We start from the raw sequence: 20,091 nt of genomic DNA on the forward strand, positions 1-20,091 counted from the left end.
CTCACCACTAGCACAAAAGTGGATTCACAATTTTGCATTTTGCAATTTCTAGTTTTTAAAATTGATAGTGATATGATTTAATTTGTCTTTTTTTTTTATGACAGTGATATGATTTGTCAGGATCATAGTAAATCAATCATGGTAATTTTGAATAAAAAACTATTTAAAAATTTAATAAAACTACAATGTTATAATAATTTATAAAATTTATAGTAGTTTCAAATATACTTTCAATAATTTTAAAATTTATTAAATATCATTATACTTAAATTTTACTCGACTCCATTAATTCTTCAATTTTTTATATAGAGTTATTGAATACCAAATTTTAGATATTATATTTCTCCCACTTTTTAGTGTCATACATCTATTCGAATTTCAAAAATAGACTAATAACCTTTCAAATAACAAATTTCAAAAATAGACTAATAATATCTTTTAGACACCAATTGAAGTGTCTAAATATCATTTCTCTTTTGTATATAATATCAAATAATAAACTTTGGTCCTAAAATTAGTTTTGTCAATATTATTTTTTCTATTAAAGTGGTACTTATCATTGCATGAATAAATAATTAATTTAATAAATACAATTATAATATATAAAAATATTAATAAAATAGAATTATTTTGAGTGACATGACAAATCATAATTAATGTAAATTTGAAGAGGTGGAACTCGACAATGCATAAAATAAGGGGAAATTTAAGTTGTTTTTATATGCTGAGTCGAATTAGTCTTTGTCAAGTTTGAGTTTGATCTATTAAAAAATTTAAAGTCTAAGCTTTACCTGAAACTTATCATAAATTTATTTTTAGGTCTAAGTTTGATCTTTTCGAAGGTTTGATTGACTTACAAGCCTACTTAAAAGCTTATTTCATTTGAACATTTGTAAATAAACAATTCAACTATTGTTTAAATAGGCTAACAAATTAAAAAGAATCAATGAAACTAAATATTTTGATATAATTAGTATACATAAAATAATGACATATAGAAAGGTCGTGAGTTTAACTCCCACTGTCAATGTGAAAATATTTTTGATGTGTAAGTATTTTAGTAAACGCTCTTTAAATTTTAAAGTTTGCCTTGATCTTAATGAGCTCCATAGTCCAATTCAGTTAAACTTTTTGTAACAAAAAAATATACATAAAAGTACAAGGAGATAATATACTTTCTTTTTTTTAACAATTGAGGGACAAATATCTAAAAATAAAAGAAATTAAGTAGGCACGCTACCAAATATTGGGAGGAGACCACCCCATTTATAATCTCTAACTAAAATCTTTTTTATAATTTCTATAAAACAGTGGTTAAAGATGTAGATTTTTATAGAGTTGAAGTTGTTAAGAGTCTCACATTAAATAATATAATATGTGACATGAGTATATATATAAAGGTGAAAAATCATCACATTATAAATTGATTCTATAAGAATGAGTTAGACCAAATTTTAATTCTATTATAAAAATCTTAAATTATACTACATTGATTACAAATAGAGCTTGAGATAGTTTATATAGAGTTAAAGCTAATTGTAACCAATGTGAGTGACTTTAGATTTTCCCAATAATTACTTTCTCGCCATGTGTGATATACTCTTGCGTTTCAATCTTTGGTTATGAACTTGTAATTTCTCTAGACAAGCGTTGGCATGTTACTGTCATTCATGGTTATGTCAAGGATCATGTCAACAAAGAGTATTTGGATAAATTTTCAAAACTAAATTCTAAATATTGTCTCTCTAATTTTTCCAGCCCATGTCACATTGCCCGCATTTCTGCAGTGTAAGCATCATAGATGTTAATCTTCTTAAAATAGCATTTGATCTATCTACCAGTTGCACCACAAAGTAAACCTCCACATCTGGCCGTATACAATTAAGCTTTATCCACCCGCTAGCAGAGGTTGACTAAACTATCTTGTTGCAATGAAGTGTTCATTTCGATATATTTCACAATATTCATAATTTTTAAAAATTGGGTTATCTAGACTTTAAAATCCTTTCTTGAAAATTGAAATCCAATTTGCACCTAATTAGATAGTGTCATGAATCCTAATGTCATGGAAATGGAATACTCCTTCTCTACAATAAAAAGAAAAGAAATTAGACATATGATTAGAAGGAACAACATGAAATTATACCCGAGTTGCTAAAGAAAAACCACACAAAACTTGAATGATAGATTCTTAAGCATTTGCACACGATAATTGCAAAAGGTGAAATATAAGATTTTCATTAATGTCATCATTGATTAGTGATTTGTCTTTCACAGGAGAAAATCCTTGGAAAAAATGGATATTACCTTTTTATGAATAGAAATTGAGTAAAAACTCAAAATGATAACATAAAATAAAAAGGTAATATCCATTTTTAAACAAAAATCGTGATTAGTGATTAGTGATTAGTGATTAGGTCCTCCATTTTTAAAATTACAATTTTAGTTTTTCTTTTGAATTTTCTGTTAAAAAAGAGATAAAAATAGAGATTAATTTTGCAAAAATAAAATAAAATAGGGGAACGAAATAAAAAAAAAAATAGAAAGACTAAAGTTACAATTAGATCTATTATTAATATTAACATTATAATAGTAAGACTTAAATGCACTTTTAGTCCCCGTAATAATAATAAAGATTGATTTATCTTTCTGCACAAAACACCCTCCAAAATAAAGTAAAAGATTTATCTTTCTATGCAAAACATCCTCCAAAATAAAATAAAAGATTTATCTTTCTATTCTCAAAAAACTCCCCGATAGAATCTAAGAGAAAGTTCACATTATTAACCTATAGATGTGATGCATCAACCAACTTGATTAATACTATGCAATTCATATCATACATTAAAATTTATTTGTTAAACAATATATTTAAATTGTAAAAAATGATAATATTATTCAAGTAAATTTGTTAACATTATTTTGTTTTGTCACATCATAGCTTTAATTATATTTATATTATATGAAAAATAATACTAAAAAAATACAACACATATAAATTCGTACACGCAAACACAAAAATTATTATATTATTATAGAAAAAAAACAGTTTATACTGTTAAGTGTTAACTCAATTATTCAACAAAAAATTTTGTTAGCAAATAAAAATATTGTTACTTATTAGACCGGGCATAGCATCGATGAAGATGGTGGCATGGCATCCCATGATGATACTAAACACATACATACATAGATGCATGCATAGGGAAGTAACATGACATGGCATTATTGAGTGTCTGAGAAGAGAGGAAAATATCATGGCCACGTATGCAGTCGATCTAGGCTTCTCATCTCAGGGCTGTAAAAGATCTTCTCTCTCCACTTGTTTTTCTTTTCTTTTCTTTATCATCTCCATTTCCAACTATAAACTTACCACCACCACCACAACACCCTTCTTATTATTTTCTTCATTCATCACAAATCATTCTAACTCCAATTTTTTTCCACAACAATATTCTCATCTTAACCGTTACTTCTCTTAACCCTTCCAATTCAGGAAATTTCTCCAGAAATTAGCTCTAACCACACAGGTACATATATCTCTTTCTATTTTATTTTTGAGAATTTTTCTCAATTTTTTTATTTTATTTTTTTAATTTTCAAAGCTTTTCTATTATGAATCTGAGTTGTTCTTAGATATATTTGGGGTTTTATTATTTTTTTTTTTATTTTTTATTTTCTTAATTTTTTTTGTTCATTTCTAGAAGCTTCTGAATATTAGCTGATATATTTTCTTTTGAATGTTTTAATTTTTTTGTAAATTTCATTTTGCTCTATTTGACTGGACTCTGTTTCAGATTCATCCTTATATTTTCATCATTTAAAATTAATATTTTTTTAATTTGAAAATAAATATTTATGAAGTTTACAGATTCAACCTCAACATAGCAACTTAGTTGTTGTAGTGAATAGCTACAATTTTCTATCAGATGCATTTTGTTGCTGTTTTCTGTTAAAAAAACAGTTTTTAGTTTTGGAAATTTGTTTATGATGATGATGATGAAATATTGGTGATGAATTGGTAATACAGGGAACTGAACGGTGAATTATATTATTTCATACTTGATTGGTAGCATGTTTTGGATGGATTTGGGATAAAATTGCTTTTCATATATAATCAGAAGCAATAGTTGAAGACTTGGAAGTTTTTGATGGGTTCTACTATGGCTGCTACAAGTGAAAGGTGGATCGATCGTCTTCAATTTTCCTCACTGTTTTGGCCTCCTCCTCAAGATGGTCAGCAGAAAAAGGTATAATTTTAATGTCTTAGCATGTTTCAGATGATCCATGTCATAGAGATTTACGTTGGCTGTCGATTGCCTAACACAACCTGCTCTTTTTATTTGAGTTTGGGATCGGCTATGCATAGCAAAGCTAACATAGGCAGGATTTTCACTAGTGTTTGATTTATTAGTGTTTTATTTTTTTTCTCTTTTTCTTGAATAAATATATTTTTATTTAAATTCTATGATTTTTCTAATTTTTATTTTTTTATTTATGGGTTCCTTTACTAGTACCATAAGGAGATGAGAAGGAAGGATCCCTATTTTTATTGTTTTGTTGAGTTTAATGACAAGAAAATATTTTAATGTATCTAGTTATATTTTCACAAAATATCACTTTGTTATATTACTTCATAAAATATCTTCACATAGATTTATGTGGTGAGATCTGATTGGATGGATGTCTAGCAATATTTTTCCATGTAGTGTATGGCCTTTAAACTCTATTTTGTTTAATGATCCAATGATTGGTAAAAAGCTTTTAGAATATGAGCACTTAGAGGAAATTGAAAATTTTATATGGGTACTCTTCAAGAGGAGTAGTAAATATTGAGATGGTGTTATATGCATACACCGCAGTCACAAATACTATATAAATAATACATGGTGATGGAATATTTCAGATTCACTGCAATCAAAAATCCACGCATATGCTACAATAAGCATATCTTGGCCGTTGGATGAAGGTCAGACAATTGATATTCTGACTTTACCAAATTGGATTTAAAATATGAACACAGAATATGAACTGTTTGATCTTCCTCGAACGACTGCGATCTATTGACTGTTGGAATGGTTTGTCTTGTTATTTATGCTGTCTTGAACTTATAAGAACCTTATTCCATATGAAAGCATTTTATAGATTATGCTCTATTAGAAGCTCAATGTAATTCTGTTTCCTTGGTTTTTTTGTGACCTTGTTATTGCTTTTCTGTAGGATCAAATTGCTGCATATGTTGAGTACTTGATTCAGTTTACATCAGAGCAATTTGCCGACGATATTGCTGAGGTACACCTCTATTTACCGATAAAGCTTGTGAACAGCAACTAGAAATATGCTAACTATTTTCATGGATTCAATTCTTATTGTTTTGTCTATTTGTCTTTGACATGATAAATCCAAAAGTTTGTATTGATTGCAACTTACTCTTCTGTATTACTTTGACAGTTGATCCGCAACCGTTACCCGTCGAAGGAAATTCTCCTCTTTGATGATGTTTTGGGTATTTATGCTTTATCCCATGTTAGTTTAAATCTTGATTGAGTCAACAAAAATATTACGACAACAAATTTATTTCCACTTTATGTGTACTAACTTCTCTATTTATTATTTTCATGGGCATTCAGCAACATTTGTCCTTCATCATCCAGAGCATGGACATGCAGTTGTACTTCCAATTATTTCATGTATTATCGACGGTACACTAGTCTATGATAAGACTAGTCCTCCATTTGCTTCTTTGATATCTTTAGTCTGCCCAAAAAATGAGGTATAAATATATTCCCCGACCAATATTTTATCTATGTTGTATATATAATTAGTTTCATAGAAATAAGTCCTTTGCTTGTGAAATATATTGTTGCTTTCTGTTTCTCATTTTATTAACCTATTATGCATAGCATTTATTCCGCTTCAGTGTCTACTAAGAGGCTCTATCATTTAATTTCTTCTTTTCATTGTTTTGCAGCACGAATATTCAGAACAATGGGCTCTGGCATGTGGTGAAATTTTGCGTATTTTAACTCACTACAATCGCCCCATTTACAAAATGGAAAGGCAATCGAGTGAGACTGAAAGAAGCAGTAGTGGCAGCCTTGCAACAACTAGTGAGCCTCTTAATGGGAAAGCTGTCAACAATGCTTTGGCACAAGAGAAAAAACCTATTAGGCCCCTGTCCCCCTGGATTACCGATATTTTGTTGGCTGCCCCTGTAGGCATTAGAAGTGACTATTTCCGGTGGTAAGCATTTTTATAATCCTAGTGATTTATGCATCTATAGCTTCTTTTTTATTTATCACATATAATGCGTTATGCTTTCTGGTTCCTGGTTTCGTGCATATTTTTGCCGATGTTAACGAATATTTCCATGCATTAACAGGTGCAGTGGTGTTATGGGCAAATATGCTGCAGGAGAACTCAAGCCTCCATCAACTGGTACTTTATTTTTCTTAATTACTAATACAGATTACTGCTCTTTCGTTGAATGATGTTTTTTTTCTTTTTACAATAGTGTAAACAAATATATTTATCAGAAAATTTGAGACATTTCTTCAGAAATTGGAGAATTTGGTTAGGTTGAATGTGTATTTTGTAACACTTAAATCTGGTTCAACTACTGCTGCACTCAAAGGTTTTTATTGCCATAAGCTATAGTTTATGCCTACGGTTTATAATGCATATAGAATTAGGCATTTGTGCTCTTAATCTCTTTGTACATCTTCTCCCTTTTAATTTCTCATGTCTTTCCTCCTCCATCACTACGTCAATAACCCGCCATGTTATCAGCTAATTGATTTTTATCCAGCAAAGCCAAGGTTATCATTTGCTAATTTCCTGTTGATTCCTGTATTTATGTTGTGATTTTGCTTTTTATCTAGCCTCTTCCCGTGGTTCTGGGAAGCATCCTCAACTCGTGCCTTCGACTCCAAGATGGGCTGTTGCTAATGGTGCTGGTGTTATATTAAGTGTTTGTGATGATGAAGTTGCTCGCAATGAAACTGCTATTTTAACAGCAGCCGCTGTTCCTGCATTATTGCTTCCTCCTCCAACCACAGCTCTGGATGAGCATCTTGTTGCTGGATTACCAGCTCTAGAGCCATATGCACGCTTATTTCATAGGTTATTTTCACCTTAAGACCATTCTTGTTATTTAGTTGTTCACTGTGTTCATCTGCCTGAAAAAATGTGTGTACCCAAATTTCGCAGATATTATGCAATTGCTACTCCAAGTGCTACACAAAGACTTCTTCTTGGACTTCTAGAAGCACCCCCTTCGTGGGCTCCAGATGCACTTGATGCTGCTGTGCAGCTTGTGGAGCTTCTTCGAGCTGCTGAAGAGTATGCTTCTGGCATAAGGGTAAGTAAAATCTTCAAAGACAAAGAATAGCTGTGATGCTGGCATTGATGGTAACCAACATTTTATTATTATGGGGTTTCATTAATAAGTTTTGAATGGAAAGTACAAAACTAAATCAGTTGATCATTCATGAGATAACACACGGTGCTTGTCTCAGGTCGTGCATTGGTTCATTTTTTATGGTCGAATGTTTGGTCTAATATTGGATTTTCTTCAACTTTTTTGGATTGGGGAAGAAAATTTTAACGGCTATGCCTATAGTCATATGCATGAGTTTGGACTTTGGAGGTAGCATAGCATACCCCTATTTAAGATTTTTTTCAAAATAACAGATTATCAATGTGCATATCATTTAGTACAGGTTAAATGTTCATAGATAACCCAACTCCTTTTCATTTTTTATTATTTAAGCATTGTAAATTAGTATTCTAGATTAAAATTAATATACTAGCTGTAACTAACATTAGTTGTCAGTAATTGAAAACCAATCTAACTGAAAATTAGCAAAACCTGTACTACTGACTGATTACAATGCAGAACAGAATGGTAGCATTCACACTGCATTCTGGCTACATTAATCCTTCTCTGAACAAATGCAGCATGCTATATACATTATTTATGTTCATCTGTGTGTGATTGGATGCTACAGGATGACATGCTATTATGGATTTTGATGTGTTTTTTCTTTTCTATGTTGATACAGCTTCCTAGAAACTGGATGCATTTGCATTTCTTGCGTGCAATAGGGACTGCAATGTCCATGAGAGCTGGCATAGCTGCTGATGCTGCAGCTGCTTTGCTTTTCCGTATACTATCGCAGCCAGCACTGCTCTTTCCTCCACTTAGACAAGTTGATGGAGTTGAAGTTCAGCATGAACCTTTGGGCGGTTATATTTCATCCTACAGCAAGCAGATTGAAGTTCCCGCTGCTGAGGCTTCTATTGACGCTACTGCCCAAGGCATTGCATCAATGCTGTGTGCACATGGTCCAGAAGTTGAATGGAGAATTTGCACCATTTGGGAAGCTGCTTATGGCCTGATTCCTGCTAATTCGTCAGCTGTTGATCTTCCAGAAATAATAGTTGCAGCCCCACTCCAACCGCCCATACTGTCGTGGAATTTGTATATACCTTTACTTAAGGTCCTGGAATATCTTCCTCGTGGAAGCCCATCAGAAGCATGTCTCATGAAAATATTTGCTGCTACAGTGGAAGCTATTCTTCAGAGGACATTTCCACCCGAATCCAGTAGAGAACAAAACGGAAAAGCAAATTACCTCTTTGGCATTGGTTCAGCCTCTAAAAACCTTGCTGTGGCAGAACTCCGCACTATGGTTCATTCACTTTTTTTAGAATCGTGTGCCTCTGTAGAGCTTTCTTCCCGTCTACTTTTTGTTGTCTTGACCGTTTGTGTCAGTCACGAAGCCCAATTCAGTGGAAGCAAGAAGCCTAAAGGTGAAGATAATTATTCAGTTGAGGAAATCATTGAGGATTTACAAGCAATATCTGAAATCCGGAAAGAAAGAAAAAATAGGAAAGTGAAGAAGCAAGGTCCTGTAGCAGCATTTGATTCTTATGTTATGGCTGCTGTTTGTGCTCTTGCCTGTGAGCTTCAGTTGTTTCCTTTGCTTTCACGGGGAAATAATCATTCACTTTCCAATAATGGGCAAGAAATAGCTAAGCCCGTTACACTTCATGGATCATCCCAAGATTTGCAGAATGGTCTCGAATCGGCAGTCCGCCATACTCACAGAATTTTAGCTATTTTAGAGGCACTATTTTCATTAAAGCCTTCTTCGGTTGGCACCCCATGGAGTTACAGCTCAAATGAGATAGTGGCAGCAGCTATGGTTGCTGCACATGTTTCTGAACTATTTAGACGGTCAAAAGCTTGCATGCATGCCCTGTCGGTTTTGATACGTTGCAAATGGAATAAAGAAATTCACTCCAGGGCATCATCATTGTATAATCTCATAGATATCCACAGTAAAGTTGTTGCATCTATAGTGAATAAAGCAGAACCATTAGAAGCAACCTTAATTCACGCACCAATTTACAAGGACTCCCTTATTTGTCATGATGGTAAAAGAAAGAATCGGAGCGAAAACAGTGGCTGCTCTGACTCTAGGCAGACATCTACTGTACCTTCGGAAGATTCAACACCATCAAAACATAGCCATAAATCTGGAAGAATTCCATGTTCAAATGAAGAAGCATCAGGGTATAACTTGGGTAAAGGTGTCACTGGTTTTTCGTTGGAAGCTTCTGACTTAGCCAATTTCCTCACAATGGACAGGCATATTGGGTTGAATTGCAACACACAAATTTTTCTGATATCCATGCTGTCTGAGAAACAGGAGTTATGTTTCTCTGTAGTTTCCCTACTATGGCACAAGTTGATTGCATCTCCTGAAACTCAACCATGTTCCGAAAGCACTTCTGCACAACAGGGATGGAGACAGGTACAAGTTCAATGTTATACTGCAGTAACTTACTTTGTTAATGATATATGTATCAATGTGATCTTGTGGATCCAAGTATCTTTTTTAGGTTTTATTTCCTCCGAAAAGGTTCATTACTAACAATTTTGTGATTTGATGTTATGTAGGTTGTCGATGCATTATGCAATGTAGTATCAGCCGCGCCGGCCAAAGCAGCTACAGCTGTTGTTCTTCAGGTCAAAAAACTACCTCGTTATGAATGATTGCACAAATTACTTTGGTCATTGCTTGAACATCTATTTTGTTTAGCAATAATTATTACCAGTTTGCTTTCCAAAAATACCAATGTTTAATAGACTGCAAAAAAAAAATCGAATTTCAGTCTACAAATTTCAAATAGCTGATGCTCAATATCTCATCTGACCATAGTTTCACATTTGTATACTTTTTATATTGTTATCATTTCAAACATTCACTCTTTTTGTCACTTTTGTGGCCATGTTGCTTGGCAGGCGGAAAAGGAATTGCAACCCTGGATAGCCAAGGATGACGATCTAGGTCAGAAGATGTGGAGAATCAATCAGCGGATTGTAAAATTGATAGTGGAGCTTATGAGGAACCATGATAGTTCCGAGTCATTGGTAATTCTGGCAAGTGCGTCAGATTTATTACTACGAGCCACAGATGGGATGCTTGTTGATGGAGAAGCTTGCACTTTACCACAGCTAGAGGTAGAATGTTACAACAGTAGATTCTCTCTGACTTTTCAAGTTCTATTCATCAGTGACCAAGTTAAATTAGGGTCTGTCTCACTTACAACCAAAAAACTGCCTCATTTCTCACTTCCTCCCCAGCATAGTAGTCTTTCTACTGAAGGATTTATTGGTCATAGCACGGTTGTCTTATGATTCCCAGCTAACTCCTTAAATTTGTTTACATTAAGTCATTAACTACATCAACTTTTTTCTAACTCAGACAAGCACATATAATTATTTCTGATAAATGACTTCCATGGTTCTTTCCTATGGAATTGAAATATCATATACTTGGTTCTATGTTGAAGCTTTGCTAATATTCATATTTCTATGTTATTGATAATGACCAGCTTTTGGAAGCAACAGCTAGAGCAATTCAGCCGGTGCTTGAGTTTGGAGAGCCAGGAATGGCTGTGGCAGATGGCCTTTCAAACCTTTTAAAGGTAAACAAACTGCCCTTATTGAAAACTACATTAGTTTAGCAGAGAGATAGTGATTGCAATATGTAAATTAAATATTGCAAATTTACTCTCTCATTAAACACATTGCTCATGATAGGACAATATGGTGTTGGATCCATTTAACCAATTTCACTTAGTTGAAAAATACTTTGGTCACATTTGATTCAAAACAATTGCAAAATCTTAAAATATGTTATTTGTCTTTTAGTAATACAAAATCATTGTCTGATATGATTGTTGTGAATATACTTCTTGCAGTGTCGTCTAGCAGCTACCATCAGGTGCCTTTGTCATCCAAGTGCACATGTCCGCACTTTGAGCGTGTCAGTGCTTCGCGATATTCTGAATACCAGCTCAATCAGGTGTAGTCCTAAACCACTGCGAATCAACGGCAACCACAACCCCTCTTATCCATACTTCAAGTTGGACGTTGTTGATTGGCAAGCTGACATAGAAAAATGCCTGACATGTGAAGCTCACAGCAGAATTTCAGCTGGATTGCCTATTAAGTTTCTTGACACTGCTGCCAAAGAATTAGGCTGTGCTATTTCCATATGAAATGGAAATGAAAAACCATTTTAGTCTGTGACCATTTTTCACTAGACTTACTGAAAAGCCATTTATGATTTTGGAACTAACGTGTTTGTGTATAAGCCAACATCATTCTGTTAGTCGTCATACAAAATCGCAGTCATGATTTCAGTTTGTTTATAGAAAGCTCATTTTGTATTATGTATGTGCTCTACGTAGACACTGAGCAAACGTTCACCATGAACTTGCTAATGACTGTGCTTTAATTTAACAGACATGTACAGTTGTAAAGACAAGATGTAACCAGGTTTTCTTTTATTATCCTCGTCTCATTTTGTGTAATATATATGTTGATATAGTTTGTCATGAAATTCAATTCTAATTGTTGTACTAATAATGTATGCTTAGTGACTTTGACATTGTCCTTTTAGTTGTGAATTGTGATATTCATTCTTCTTTTTTGGTCAAATTGTATGATATATGTTCAATTATCATCTTGTTTTCTAAAATGTGTTTTGAAATTGCACCGAGGATAAAATGTGTTTTGATATATTATCAGAAATAAAAATCAATCTCTTTTATCATAAATATATCATTTCATGACCTCACATTATTTTTAATCAAATCAAGATAACATATTTCATTATTCTTTGAATTTAAAATGCAATCATAAAGCTAGCTAAAATTGTCCAGCGTTCAACTATTACAGAACCATCGGTTGATAATTGATATGTATAGTTGAACACAAGCATATATAGCTGGCTGAATCACACTTTATCTTATAATCAATTTCTCCGATTTTTTTTCTTTCCATATCTTAGTATTAATGATCAAACTTTTACAAAAAAGTTTCTTCTTTGTTCCCAGTAATAATCTTGTTTAAGAAAATAATAATTATGAAATAAAATATAGATATTATTTTCAATCATGAAATGAAACACATCAAAATACTATTTTAAACAATAGATATATTAAAAAGAACAAATTCAAATTGAATTTAATTAGTTTTTTAAACAAAATCTGTAATCTAATTATCTAATTATGTTGAATAAAAATATGAGTTCACATCCCCAATCTAAATTCAAAGTCATTTTAAGAGTAGAGAGAGCTTTCATAATTATATTCTAAGTAACTGATCTATGTTTCTTTTTCAGGAGTGTTTCTTCACTAATGTACTTATGCTTCAAAACTTGGACCCATAAGGGATCACAATTCCAGTGGAGACCTCAAACCAACTGACCAAACATAGAAGTATCCGTCTATCTTGCTTTCAGATCTCAAGACCACTCAACTTTTTCGGCTTAGTGATTTTATTCCAGCCAATGAGATGTACACCAGAGTTAGAATTACCTTTCCATAAAAAATATTCTAGTCATTCTATTAATAAACTCACAAGTTAGGTGAGATAGACAAGCCACTTGCATATAATAATTTAGGATGGAGTTCGGGATACACCTTATCAGATTCAAACGACCAGCCTTGTTTAACAATTTATGTTGCTAAAATGCTAACCTCTGGTTGATTTTTTCATTTGGGAACTCAAAGTCCTTTTGTTAAAGACGACAATGCAACATAGAAAAACCCAATTACTTTTCTAGAGTAAGTGTTCACTTGATACCTATATTGGAGACAATTAAATCGATTTTGCTCCTCTTAGTGGTAACACAAAAGAATACCTTTGATTTAAAAACATTCACTTTTTGGCAAAAAAACATGGCAAAACGATTTAAGATATAAAAAATGAGCCCTGACCGAGAGTTAGAAACCTTCAAAAAAAGAAGAACATCATTAGAAAAAAAATAAATGCAATAGAGGGGGTCGATTGCGAGATAACCTGATAGGTTTCCAATGGCCTTTATCGTCTGCCTTGTTGATTGTCAACGACAAGAATTCCATGCAGGTAACAAATATATAGGGTGAAAGGAGGTCACCTTGACGTAAACCTCTAGTCGGAATAAAATTTGATAGCCGCCTCCCATTCCAAATAATAGACATAGAGGAACTGGTTACACAATACATGATCAACTTTATTGTAATAGTAGGAAATTTGTTTCACTTCAAACAAAATTCCAAAAAATCTCAATTAACATGATTATAGGCCTTTTTAAGATTCATTTTGAACACCATGTCAGCTTTTTCTTTTTTGATTTACGCATATAATGAATTGCTTCTTGGAGGATAATGACATTATCAATTGTCCCTTTACTAGGCAAAAACTACTATGGAAGGGTCAAACTATGTGATTTAGATAAGAAAGCAATTTGGTAACCATATTCTTCGTATTAACCTTATAAATAGTGTTGCACAAGCTAATGAGCCTAAATTCCTTAAAAAAATTAAGGGCAGTCCACCTTAGGAATTAATGTGATAAGAGTCTTAGAAAGAGAGGAGTGAAAGCTACATATCAAAAAGCATCTAAAATCATTTGGACAATGCCATCTCTAACTATATGTCAAAATTGTTTAAAGAAAATATTATGGAATCCATCAGGGCCAGGAGCCTTGAAATGGTGCATTTGATTCAATGCATAAGTAACTTCTTTCCTTAACACTCGTTGAATCAAAGAGCCTTGGACTTCTTAGTAAGGATCAGAGCCATAGTTGAATTACCCATACTAGATATGAGTATAAGAGATGTAGGGCAGAAAAGACCTTTAAAAAGTTAGTGCTTCTTCCTTAAGAATAATATCATCATTGCACCAAACACCATTGAGAAGATGAAGGTCATGGACTTTATTTCTCTTCCGTCTGATTACTATCTTGGTATGAAAAAATTTGGTGTCACAATCTCCTTATTTAATCCAATCATCAATAGTCTCTTGACCAATGAATCTCTTATTAAGCGAGGATCTCATCATACTCCTATTGAAGCTCCTATTGGAGATAAACTAGTATTGACAAATCTATTTTCTCCAAAGAGTGTTGGATACTCATGAGTCTCTTCTCAACTTTGTGCTTTCATTGACTGATATTGCCAAAAGTTTCCTTAATAAAAAGAATAAAATCGTGTCGCACATTTTGGAGAGAAGTTACAATGTCATATGGGAATTTCTCCCAATCACTCTAAACTATATTAGAGTATTTCAAGTGAGTGATTTAAGCTTCTTTAAATCTGAAAGGACGCAGTCCATAGTCTTGGATGAGAAGACCACACCTAAGGATAATGGGGTTGTGATCAGATTGAAATTTATACAACACCTCAACATATGCATAAAAGAAAGCAATGCATCAATCAATGTCAATCAGGGCCTTATCCACCTTACGATATACCATTCGATTACAAGTACAAGGCCTATTCCAAGTGAATTTCCTACCAGTCATGTCTACTTCAACTAAATCATGTTTATTAATGACATTCAACAAAGTAGTTGCCCTAGAAATGATTAAAATCATCTTCGTTTTGTTCATTTGGATGAATGATGTTGTTAAAGTCTCCAATCAACATCCAAGGACCATCAACAATGTTCCCATGGTCAATGAGATGGAGCTATAAGTCAAGACGATAAGTGTACACATGACTAGCATAAATCATTGTTACATTCCAAAAGAAAGTTCCCAACGATAGCTTAATAGTAATTGTATCATTAACACCCGTATATTTTAATTTTTAATTTAATTGGAAATTGAACTAATAATTAGAATTATTTTGGTTTTATGAAAATAAATTGGAAAAGAGTGGTTTATGGCATTGGGTCATGTGTGATGTTAGTAAGAAGGGGGTGTTATGTTAGTAAAGCCCTTTACTAATTAAAATGTTATTTTTCATAAAATAATAAGGAAATTGGGAAAGAAGATAGAACATGAAAAGAACTGAGAAGTTGGAAACTCGAAGAACGTGAAAGAGGAACAGAAGAGGGAGAGATCAATCAAGAACTTTTGGCTAAGGTAAGGGGGGACTCTCTAGTTAGCATCTCTTATCGTATTGTACATGATAATGACTATTGTAACACCCTTCTAAACCCCACGACAATTAATAGAATAATCAGAGTAAAAACATAAACACATGGGTGCCACAATTATTTAAAACAAATAAACAAACTATATTCTGAAGTCATGCCTTAATAGGACCGTTCACCAAAATAACATTATTATGTTTATCACAATGGAATAATAAAACATCTTTCAAAACAGTTCCAACGGAACATAATTCAAACAACCAAATAGAGTATAACAAAATTAAACTCTAAGTCTAGCGTTCCCAGTGCTACAAGATCAGAGCATGACCGACACGACCCAACATAAACGGATAAACTCTACGAGTCATACCCACCGAGCATTAAAGCCGCCATTCCTCAATCTGAAAATGACAACATGTAAGGGTGAGTCTCATCACAATTAATAAATATTATTGCATCATAAATAATAACACATCATAGTTATATTATTCACCCAATTGTATTATATTCAGACAATCACCATCATACACTCAACACATCATCAATTCCTAGCACTGAAACACATTCAATCATGTTATGAAAATCATGCGTATGAATGAACTGACACTATGCATGTGGTACCAACATCATCAATGGGAATAACCCATCGACCGATCCAACATCATCAAGATACGGCCCTGCCAGCACAAATTCCACACAATTGGAATTATGTCCTTCACTGATCCACAACAATTATCTGGATACAACCCTCAACAAATGATTATGAATGAATGCAAACATATATAAAATATACTTATACCATCTTCGAATCTATGAGTAACATCATCTCATACTCAAACCATCATCATCATCATCATCATCAAAGCATGTTTATATATATTAACATCATTCAAATACAATCAAATCATCATTCAATACAAAGGTTATTTCCTAAGGTTCATCATACTCGAAACGACACTCAAAACAGGCCAACGGTTCAAAAGTTACGCATCATCAAACTTTCAAAAATCACAAAGCGGGAAAATTTTGCACTCACGCTAGTCATACGCGTATCAGCAGAGGCTGATTTCCACACAAAATGCGTCATACGCGTACCACATCACCATATGCGTATGCCCTCTTCCTCATACGCGTATCATACGCGTATTGGCAGAGAAGTGCGTTTTGACGGGACAGAGCTGTGTACCATACGCGTATAGCCCTTGGGATTGTCCCTCATACGCGTATCATACGCAAACCATCAGAAGCTTCATCAAAAACCTGCAACTCGTACTAGTTCGTCTTCTATTCATTTTCCACCATTACAGTCTGCGATTTTGGATCTAAAATAGAATTTCTACACACTTTAACACATAGGATTCATCTATCTTCAACAATCTATCATCCTATATCAATTTTACTCATTAAAACCTAACTTCTACTCAATTAGTTAGGGATTCAGATTCACAGATTCAGTTCTATGGATGAACATAGCAAGACATCTACTAAACACCATATTCATACCATAGCATCAATTCACACACAATTATGCACAAAATTCAACATAGATAACATCAAGTATATGACTAGCCCCTCATTTCAAGGATTGCACAGTTCCTGAAAAAAATCTCTCATCCATCGTGACCTTTGGTAACAATCGATTTTCTCCTTCAAGTGAGACTTTTATAAGTCTCTTCAATTAGGTCCACTATCTCCTTCACAATAGTGATTCCTTGGTCTTAAGTGAGAATATCCCAAAACGATAGTTTAGGAGGCTTAGATGCACCTATATTTGATAATTTGACCGGTGACGACAACGCGGAAGCGGCGAAAACAAAGACTCCATGTGAAAACTTAATTAAATTACTCACATTAAATTTAATAAAACTTAATTAATTAACATCATTTAGTTTTTACAATCGTAAAGGTGATTGGGCCATAAAATTACCCATAAACTCATTAATGGTAAAATAGTCAATCTACCCATGAGCACATCATATAAAGTCTACACTCACAAACCCTAAAATCTCTTTCGCATTCTCAAGTGGCCACAGTGATACACAGCCTTGCCGGCGACCACCCTCTTCAACAAATCCTCCGCGGCTAGGCAAAAATGGTATGTTTCCGATCTCAATTTCATCTTTCTCTGCCCGATTTTTCTTCATAACCACTGAATTTCTTGTTTTTTTTTTTTGTGTTATGTGTGATATAGTCTTTGGTGGCGAACGAAGAATTTCAGCACATTCTGCGTGTGCTGAACACCAACGTCGATGGAAAGCAGAAGATCATGTTCGCAATGACCTCCATCAAGGGTATTGGAAGGCGATTCTCTAACATCTGCTGTAAGAAAGCTGATATTGACACGAACAAAAGGTAGGTTTGTAGTTGAGTTCTATCGATTGTATATGTAAAAATCCTATTTTGTTTTGTCGTTGATGATAAATGTGTGATTTTTTGTTATTGGGATATTTAGGGCTGGTGAATTGAGTGCTGCAGAGTTGGATAATTTGATGACAGTGGTTGCGAACCCTCGTCAATTCAAGATACCTGATTGGTTCTTGAATAGGAAGAAGGATTACAAGGATGGTAAATTCTCTCAAGTCGTCTCCAATCAACTTGATATGAAGTTGAGGGATGATCTGGAGAGACTCAAGAAAATCAGGTATTTATTCAGAGCAATACCTCTCAATCAAATGTTTCTTCATTATTGATTTCATTTGTGTTTGGTCTGGTTATGAAGTGTGAGAAAAAATGTGATTATTTGCCTTTATTTTCTAGGACATCTTTTCCTAAATTAGTTTTGTTATTTATATTAACTTACAGGGTATGTTTAAGTTAGCATTTTAACAGCAATTTCTAGGATTGATGAAGTTTGGACTTGTATAAGCAAATTGTTTCTTTTTAAGCTTAAATTTAGGCAACTGAAACTTGGCCATAAAGTTGGGTTCCTATCGAATGACTTGTAGTATAAGCTATTTTACAGAGTTCTGCATTACTTAGTATATGCACCTGTTTGGTAAATTGTCATGTTGGAGAAAATTGTGTTCAAAAGGCACGTTAACAGAAAAGCTTCAATGTACAGCTTCTAAATTTTCTCATAAAAATTGCCTCTGGATGTCAAAATGTAATTCCAAACGCAATACCAAACATATGCTATATTCATTTTTATGCTGGGACAAGATGTGTCATGAGATGATGTATAGTTCTGCATTGTTTCTAGACAATTTTGTAGTTGATATCATATTGAAGTATTGATGTGGAGAAATAGGGTATTGGCTGGTTAATTAAATTCTGGCTGTTGTGGTAACATTTAAAGGCTTACATCCTTTTAATATGCAGAAACCACCGTGGTTTGAGGCATTACTGGGGCCTTCGTGTTCGTGGGCAGCACACCAAGACTACTGGACGCAGAGGAAAGACAGTTGGTGTCTCAAAGAAGCGATAAGCTTTTATGTTTTGATTTGGAGATTAGATATTTTGAGGCATATGATAAGCACATTAGACATGATTTATATATTGATTTTGTATGGTTTTTGAATGAATACTGTGACAATTTCAATTTTGTTTGGTTTGTGTTCAAGTGCCTGATTAATTTAATTGTGTTGGTTTTTTTTTCCGGTGTATCCTTCAGCATGAAATTATGTATTCACGTTAATTCTAAAATGAGAATATGCTACTTTTATAATACTAGGAGATACCTCCTTGTATTGCTTTTTATTTGATTAATGAAAGTCATTGAGTTTTCCCTTGTCAAAAAAAAAATAATAATATTAATATTTAACATAATGATAGCTTATTGGCCAAGAACAAGTACAGTCAATTATAGGCGCAATATGCAAAACTTGGTTGGTTTTGTATGGCATTTTAACGTTGCTTGGGTTCATGGAATTTTGTAATGCATGTTTTCATATGTAGACACATATTTTATGCAATCGGTTTCAGTTTCTGTATTCATATTATTCTTAGTTACAAATAATGTTTTGAGTGAGTGTTCTTAAAGGGTTAGCTTTGTAAATTAGTGTCTTGTCAAATCTAACCAAAATTGATCAAATCTAACCGATGAATTCAAGTCAAATATGTAAATTGTTGCCTGTATTTGAAATAGAGTATCTAATCCGTTGGTTCATTTCAACCAATATGTTTAAGCTTAGGTCCAATACGTTCAAATTTGAAATGGTATATTTTGTGTAATTTATAGTTCCAAGGCCATTTGACTTAAGTTTGAAAATAGATTATGAAAAAAAATAGATTTCTCTTTGGGATATCAGGTTCCACACCATTGAAAATTTGAAATAGGATGTGTTCGGAGATGTATCTCTGTATGTAATTAATACCATACAACCGAAAATGTATTTTTGGAAACTCTTGCATGATTTTAGAACAATGCCATTTTTTTCGGAAACTCGCATGATTCTAGAACAATACAATTGTCCCAACATTATATTTTTTAACTCGCTTGCATGATTGCAGAACAAAACAATTATCCCAACATTATATTTTTTAGGCCAAGTTATAACTTGCATGATTGCAGAACAAAACAATTATCCCAACATTATATTTTTTAGGCCAAGTTATAATAATGTAAAGTCGAAGTAAAATCAAGTTTATTTCCCTGAAAATGAAAGTAAAAAGTCAAAACATTAATTAAACAATTTAACATCATACATAAT

At 33.2% G+C, this 20,091-nt stretch overlaps 2 protein-coding genes across 4 annotated transcripts; both read left to right on the forward strand.

Annotated features, from left to right (window-relative positions):
• Positions 1-3,284: 3,284 nt before the first annotated feature.
• On the forward strand, positions 3,285-11,868 carry LOC131631777 (protein GIGANTEA-like). Of its 3 annotated transcripts, none has more exons than XM_058902541.1 (14): positions 3,285-3,530; positions 4,031-4,250; positions 5,221-5,292; positions 5,452-5,506; positions 5,631-5,773; positions 5,972-6,243; positions 6,383-6,438; positions 6,882-7,122; positions 7,210-7,360; positions 8,064-9,821; positions 9,968-10,036; positions 10,313-10,531; positions 10,906-10,998; positions 11,275-11,868. In XM_058902541.1, exons 2-14 carry the CDS (start codon positions 4,152-4,154, stop codon positions 11,572-11,574), a joined length of 3,528 nt encoding a protein of 1,175 aa, XP_058758524.1. In that variant the 5' UTR covers positions 3,285-3,530; positions 4,031-4,151; the 3' UTR covers positions 11,575-11,868. The 3 variants fall into 3 exon arrangements, with proteins under 3 accessions (XP_058758524.1, XP_058758525.1, XP_058758526.1); XM_058902542.1 differs by having other exon boundaries at positions 4,122-4,250; XM_058902543.1 differs by lacking the exons at positions 3,285-3,530; positions 4,031-4,250; positions 5,221-5,292 and having other exon boundaries at positions 5,452-5,526.
• A 5,530-nt stretch (positions 11,869-17,398) lies between these two features.
• On the forward strand, positions 17,399-19,018 carry LOC131631761 (small ribosomal subunit protein uS13z/uS13y/uS13x-like). Its single transcript, XM_058902523.1, has 4 exons — positions 17,399-17,537; positions 17,634-17,794; positions 17,895-18,083; positions 18,761-19,018. Exons 1-4 carry the CDS (start codon positions 17,535-17,537, stop codon positions 18,864-18,866), a joined length of 459 nt encoding a protein of 152 aa, XP_058758506.1. The 5' UTR covers positions 17,399-17,534; the 3' UTR covers positions 18,867-19,018.
• The last annotated feature ends 1,073 nt before the right edge of the window (positions 19,019-20,091 follow it).

This window comes from Vicia villosa, unplaced genomic scaffold (assembly GCF_029867415.1).
Source record: "Vicia villosa cultivar HV-30 ecotype Madison, WI unplaced genomic scaffold, Vvil1.0 ctg.000863F_1_1, whole genome shotgun sequence".
Lineage (NCBI taxonomy): Eukaryota > Viridiplantae > Streptophyta > Magnoliopsida > Fabales > Fabaceae > Vicia > Vicia villosa.